This window comes from Cottoperca gobio, chromosome 17 (genome assembly GCF_900634415.1).
Source record: "Cottoperca gobio chromosome 17, fCotGob3.1, whole genome shotgun sequence".
NCBI classification, from domain to species: domain Eukaryota; kingdom Metazoa; phylum Chordata; class Actinopteri; order Perciformes; family Bovichtidae; genus Cottoperca; species Cottoperca gobio.
In genome coordinates, this window is record NC_041371.1 from 19780450 (window position 1) to 19787058 (window position 6609).

General features: G+C 42.1%; 2 protein-coding genes and 1 long non-coding RNA gene across 3 annotated transcripts in view; 2 read left to right on the forward strand and 1 right to left on the reverse strand.

The window, feature by feature from the left end:
* Nucleotides 1-485: 485 nt before the first annotated feature.
* On the reverse strand, nt 486-5422 carry ints15 (integrator complex subunit 15). Its single transcript, XM_029453785.1, has 8 exons — nt 5292-5422; nt 4506-4706; nt 4190-4411; nt 3154-3319; nt 2393-2670; nt 2044-2281; nt 1346-1385; nt 486-879 (listed from the first exon to the last, which is right to left on the reverse strand). The coding sequence occupies exons 2-8, from the start codon at nt 4698-4700 to the stop codon at nt 663-665; spliced, it is 1356 nt and encodes a 451-aa protein (XP_029309645.1). The 5' UTR covers nt 4701-4706; nt 5292-5422; the 3' UTR covers nt 486-662.
* Nucleotides 742-3562, forward strand: LOC115022707 (uncharacterized). Its single transcript, XR_003833945.1, has 2 exons — nt 742-1312; nt 1999-3562. It is a non-coding gene; the product is annotated as an uncharacterized LOC115022707 (long non-coding RNA).
* A 716-nt stretch (nt 5423-6138) lies between the features above and the next one.
* The window catches only part of rgs11 (regulator of G protein signaling 11), an 8798-nt gene continuing 8327 nt past the window's right edge, over nt 6139-6609 (forward strand). The window contains exon 1 of the mRNA XM_029453784.1: nt 6139-6299. Within this exon, the coding sequence (XP_029309644.1) occupies nt 6237-6299 (63 nt within the window). The 5' untranslated portion in view covers nt 6139-6236. The remainder of the gene's footprint in view (nt 6300-6609) is intronic.

Here is a 6609-nt window from a genome sequence, read left to right on the forward strand (position 1 = left end):
GCACAGGCAGAGCAAAGTAGATTATGAAGAAGAAAGTAAAAGGGGTGATGGATGATGCAATTCTCATCCTGGATTAGAGCAGCTGGGGTCCTGGGAGGGTTGAACGTATATTTTTTGGTGTGCTGCAGATGAACGATATGTTATCTGTCTAATAACAGGGCGAAGCTTATGCTCACAGGGCTTGGCTCCAAAAGACATCTTTGGCTACGTAAAGACCCGCGCTGGTTTGGGACAGAGGTGAACAGTCTACCGTTAGATATGTGTGCCTTTTGTGCTCAGTATTCATTCTGCAGCTCCCTTATGTGTAATCCATTTTAATGCAGGAGTCTTGCTGGGTGCTGATTGTGCAGTTATGTTTCCATGGCATCTTGTACTTTGCAATAATTCAAATGATACCCTGGAGTACATGACATCTGAAAGCTGGTGTTCTGTATCTGCAGACAACAGTGACCACATGTGGTTGGTATAAAGAACAGCATCAAGTGTGAGGTAAAAAAAATATTTATTGGACAAACATGTTAGCCTCACAGACTTTTAGCAGAAGCAAATCTGCTCATTAACGTCACATTACATCACACACACACACACACACACACACACACACACACACACACACACACACACACACACACACACACACACACACACACACTCTCTCTCTTTTAGTGGCTGGGTCGGAAGGGGAACGGCATCCCCGTCATGAAAGGCTGAGTGGGGTACTGAGGGTGAGAGGAGGGGTGGGTGGGTAGAGGTGTGTGTGCAGGGTGTGTGGGGTGTGAGGCGATGGGGGAATGAGCTGCGTGCGGGCTGAAGGCCAGTGGAGGGGTGTGGATGTTGTTGTAGTACATCACTGGGCCTGACAACACCAACTGGAGCAAACTGGGAAAAAAGGAAGGACACAAAGTGATTAAAACTTATAGAAATAACACATACGCATTGTGTTAAAATGTTTGAAATCTGATACTGTATCACTGGACTACTCTACATGTCCACCAAACCCAGAGATTAAAATGTAAGTTATTTAAAAAGTGTGCTACAAATGAATTCCCTTAGTTAACGCTATTCATGAACAGCAGGTGTAAAAAACCGATATCCTTTTGTTTGCCTACAAAAACTACGTTGTGGTAACGAACGCATGTTGTCGTATCCTAATGATCATCTCTGTCATGCACAGATTCAGACGTGACTTCCTTCTCCAAGCTCGCGAGCCGGAAGGCACAGAAGACAGACAGTGGGTCCGGGGCTGCAGCTCTGCAGCTCTCCTTCTCTATAGTGATAGCCGAAACCGGGTAACCATGGAAACGTTTAAAAGGTCAATGGGCAGAAGACAGATAATGGTTCTTACTTGTTGTGTGGCAGGCGGGAACAGATGGTTCTCAGGTCCTCTGCAGAGACAAGGCAGCATGAATATAAGCTCTCGAACATCACCATCAATCAAGTCAGGCAGTGACTTAGTAAACTCAGTTTCAGTCCCGATAAACTGCAAATGCACGAGCTAAGAAACTGTGATGCTATAAAGCTTAAGCTTCATTTTTACTCACAAAAATACAAACAGGGTGTGAAATGTGTAGCTTCAAGTATATACGTTCTGATTTTAATGAACTTTAACGGTCAACCAAGACGAGTACGAGCCCTCACAGATCTACATTACATAGCAGAGTGAGGACTCTCCAACTAGGTAAAGTTTGTTTAATGATACTCCATCACACAGATGGAATTATTAAGGTCTCTCTTATAAAAAGACAATGTATCCCAAGACACAATAAATGTAGTTAAAATGACAGATGCTGCTTTAATAAGTGCAATAATATCATGATTTATTCGTGTTTGTTATTGGATGTGTGCTTTGTGAACTCTCAGCATGTCATTGTCTGCAGTAAACAGCACAGAGGAATAGAGCATGTACACTGAGTTGGATTTAAATATCTGTCAAATTCATTTCCAGTCTCAAGAATGTGTAATGTAAATCTAATTCCTCTCCTCTATCCACTTTTCTAGCCTCTACGTCTGTACCACTTTCATCTCATCTGTTCACAATCTTACCTCTCGAGCAGAGCAGAGCTCCATTGGCCATGGCCACCTGCAGGGCCTGTGCCAGCCGCTCCAGGGCCAGCTGAGACAGTACACGTGAATCTGCGGATGACGCGTGTGTGTGTTTGTCGGCCTGGTCCAACAGCCTGGAGAGGTCTGAGCTCAGTGAGGCCAGACACTCCATCTGGAGCAGCGCCAGGCGACCGAAAAGCCCCTTCTCATTTAGTATGTTTGGCAAGAGCATGAGAACCTAAATGTGACGGGAGACAGACAATGGCTTGATTATCTTCACTGTGTATGTTGGAGATGTTTTGCATAGTGCATTTAAATATGGACTGTATGTAAATGTATCTCCACACACCTGTAGGACACTCAGATGGAGCGCAGAGAAAAGAGGCCCAACCTCTGGCTCACTCTCAGTGGTGCCATTGGTTAACGCCTGCTTCTTGTCTCTCCTGTAGGCCAGGGGGGCTTTGACGCACCAGCGCATCAACCCCCCTAAAGGTGTGACATCAAGTGAGCTGATTGGCTGATTGCCAGAGAGGGGCGTGTTCAGGAAGTTGATTAGGACTAGACGAGGGTCATCTTGGATCCACGACACAATCATCTGGAGGAGTTCTAAAGGAGGGGTGAGCTCCTCTGAACACAAACACGCAAAGATGTTGTTCAGATGATACAAGGATGCAAAACATTCCGAACAAACATTCCAGGGACGTTTTCCATCATTTATTTTGCCTTTCTGGAATTTGTCTCAAGTTTGTGAAAAATGTCAACTTTTGTGGCAGATTCCGGACACACCGTATCCCAGAATGAGCGAATGAGTTGATGGTCAAATTGTGTAATTGTATAATTAAAAAGAAATTAGTTCAACACATTCTGAATTTGAGTAATGTTATTTTGCTAAAACTAACTTAGCATAGCCTCAACCACCTAAATCAAAGTTAAAGAAAAGTTGTTCATTATAACATTTATTTATTCTATTATTGTGTTCTATTGGTCTTGTTTCTGTCTCGGTAACGTTCACACTAGGGGGCGTACACCGTACACGTTCAGAATTATGGTCACAAAACACAATTGTGTGGAAACGAGGCGCAAGCCATTTAACAAAAAGCCTTAACCGACCTGTGGTGAGGTCATAGAGGGTGGTGACAGCAGTGATGAACTGGCAGCAGAAGCGTGGGCTGGCACTGTGGATGTTCTGCAGGGTGGGCCCCGAGCCTGGCACCATACTACAGTAGTCGTCTACGAGCACCTGAGCCAGGCGCACACAGTACACACGGTGGGTTCTCTGCAGGACACAAACACAACCAGAGGCATGTTTAGTACATCCATAGTACGCAAACACATGGCCACACATGGAAGAGGCTCTGAAGGGTGGAAATATATCACACAGAACTTTTGTCTACCAAATCGGACTCGCTTCACGCTCAAGGTCTGAAACTCAAACTGAATGGAAGTATTAAAACACACACAAAAAAGGTATAAAAAAGTATAATGTGTAACATTTCCAAATTAAAATATGTAAAAACAACTAGATGTATTTTATATATATGTTGTGGAGTTGTGTACTTATATTATACAAAATGTTTCAGACAATTTTCAAATCTAGAAATATCCCTAATGTTAATCGGTCTTTTTCATCTGGTCGTCTGTAATGGTGACGTTTCCCCTTTGCGAATGCGTCAGTGTTGTGCTTGTCTGCCAGAAGCGGTAATAAATTGAACGTTTTATCCAGTTTCAAGCCACATTTTCACAAAACACTTTTTAGATCTTGGTTGTTTTTAACTATATATTTTAATGGGATGAAAGATTTTAGTCATCAGACGTCTGGATCTAAAGTTACCAGAGAAATAAGCTGAGCGAACGTCAGCGGCAACCGAACAGCGTCAAAGGACACTGATTATTATTTAGAAACTGCTTTATTCAGTGTATTTATCGATTTGTCAGTTTGTTTGGGAGAGGAGGAGACCTCCGCGAATACTTCGGCACACAGTAAAAAGCTCCTGAATGTTTGGATCAAACATTAGTGGCAACTCGGCTCGCAGCCTCTCCTGGACATCCGTCTTCTGTTATTGTTTTGATTGAGAGATCCCTAGTGGCTGAAAACGATATGTTTTGCATTTAATGCAGTTAAGTATGTAAGTGTTTGTATCCTCACCTGTAACCAGCTAGCAGCACATTCCAAGATAGGAACCCTGCCAAAAGCGATTGCCATGGAGACCAGTTTGCCCAACAGCGCCATGCGACTTTCGTCTGCCTGGTTGCCTTGGAGACTAAAGAGGGCGGAGAACATGAGCTGACGGACAGTATCACGGCTCTGCTCCTGAAAACAGCTGCACATGATCTCCAACAGCTGGAGCTCCTGGATAGCACTCATTCTCTGAAAGAAAAACACAGACAATTTATTGGCCTTCCATATGTGTGTGTGTGTTTATACACTGTTGGTGTACAAGCATTTCAGAGTCATGTCTTACCCTGGCTGGGGTGTTTCTGTCCTTAGGTGCATGCAGAATGAACTCCTCCACCAGCTCCTGGGTTTTGGAGTCGACCTGAGGAGGCTGCCTCCCTGACTGCACCAGGTTACAGATGTAGATGTCCAGGTGATACAGCAGCTCCTTGGCTGCACTCAGCACATCGCGAGGCAGTAACGACTGACGAATGTCGCCCATCACCACCTAACAGAGACCCATACAACATTTGACACATTTAAAACCTTTAAAACTTGTGTTGACAAAGTTCAAAAGTGACCTGTTAAAGAACCGTTTCAAAATAGGTGATTCAACTGTTATAATTAATAGTCAACATCAACTCACAACTTGACATTTAACATGCTTAAAACATCATGTTCCCCCATAAAGTAAAGATGAAAGTATCAATTTATGGGCATGATGTTGCAATAACTTTGACGGAGATGTGTATTACGTCCTGTTACTAACTACAATAAACAACACTGCACTGATCCTATGTTTACTTGTGCCTACAAGGATGAGGGGAAATGACAGTACAATGAACACCAATATAACAATAGTAATAACAAAGTCGAGTTTTAACGTTACATTTCGATAACGTTGTATCAGTGTTGCAAGCTGTAACTCAACTATTTTAAGGTGGAGAAGCTCCACAGTCACCTCCATTCTGCTACAGCTAGTGTTAGCAAGGTTAGCTAAAAAGACTGTTTTGTATCCCGCAACAACTCTTACGTGCGTTAGTTATCGTCTGAGCCTTTTAAAGAAAACAAATGTATTTAGTTAAGGTCTTACCTCTGCAAAAAGCTCGTAATATACTTAATAAATTAGCCGACGAAGAGACTAGTGAATGGTCTCAAAACGACAACGGAACCACTTCCTGCTGCTACGGAAACCTGCGAGGGATAAAATGAATGCCATTGACGTTTTCAGCGGAGTCAGTTGAAATGTCAACAAGGACTGTTATTTCTGTATGCGGTGCATCAAAATCATAAAAAGCGGTGTGACTTTAAATTATTGTAAGTTATTTGACATATTTAAATAATATGTTTTATTTTATTCTTAGAATTACATAATATATATTATATATTTATTAGGCCTCTACATTTTTAAAATAGCCTAGTTTAACTAACAAATAACTTATGTTTTTTTTAATTAAATCCGACTTTTTTCTCATCTCACAAATAGTATACTTTGTTAGTTTGTTTATTTATTCATAGGTTTATACGGGTTTGTATTCATTCTGCTCTAGATTTATATTTTTAATTTGCCTATTTCGCCCAAAAAGGCCTTATGTTTCTGTCTCTGGCTTTCTTATGATCGTATAGGTCGATTCTTGTTATTGATATTATTTACATGCAAGATCTGCTTTGAAGTATGATTTTTGTTTCTCAGAATGCTCGCAGTAAGTAAATTACACAGTGAACTAGATACATATAAAACTAAATACTGAGAGAAGGGATGCAAGCTTTGAGATACTAAATACTGTAACAGAGATATAAACACCTATATAAAACGTTTTTTCCGTTTAGGTACAGGAACTATATATCATATTGAAAATCACTTTGGCACACAGTAATCCCTTTTTAATCTACACAGGGGCGCGCCCGCCAGGCACCGGACTGCTTGACAGGGAAAAAAATAAAACAGTGGTGCACTCTCTGCAGCGCGCTCCCGCCGGCAGCACTTCGGTCTCTTGCACTTTACCGTCCCGTCGAATGATACCAAGCAGCCCGCAAGATGACCATCAACACCCTGGCTAAAGGAGGCTGGCACCGGGATCAAATGACATGCTTTCGAAAGGTACAATTGTGAGATTATGTCTCCTTCAGTGATATATCATGCTGTATATATAACCCCGTGTGAGTCCGAAAACATAGCCACTGTAGACTATCGGTGCGAAGATGAGAACAAGTTATGAAAGGATGGAACATGCATTGTTTTCATGAATTTCTGACTTATATAAGTGTTTTCACAACTGTTCTATATTGTGTGCATCTGCATTTGTGTGTAATTATGTGTGCGCATCTGTGTGTGTGTGTGTGTGTGTGTGTGTGTGTGTGTGTGTGTGTGTGTGTGTGTGTGTGTGTGTGTGTGTGAGTGTGTGTGTGTG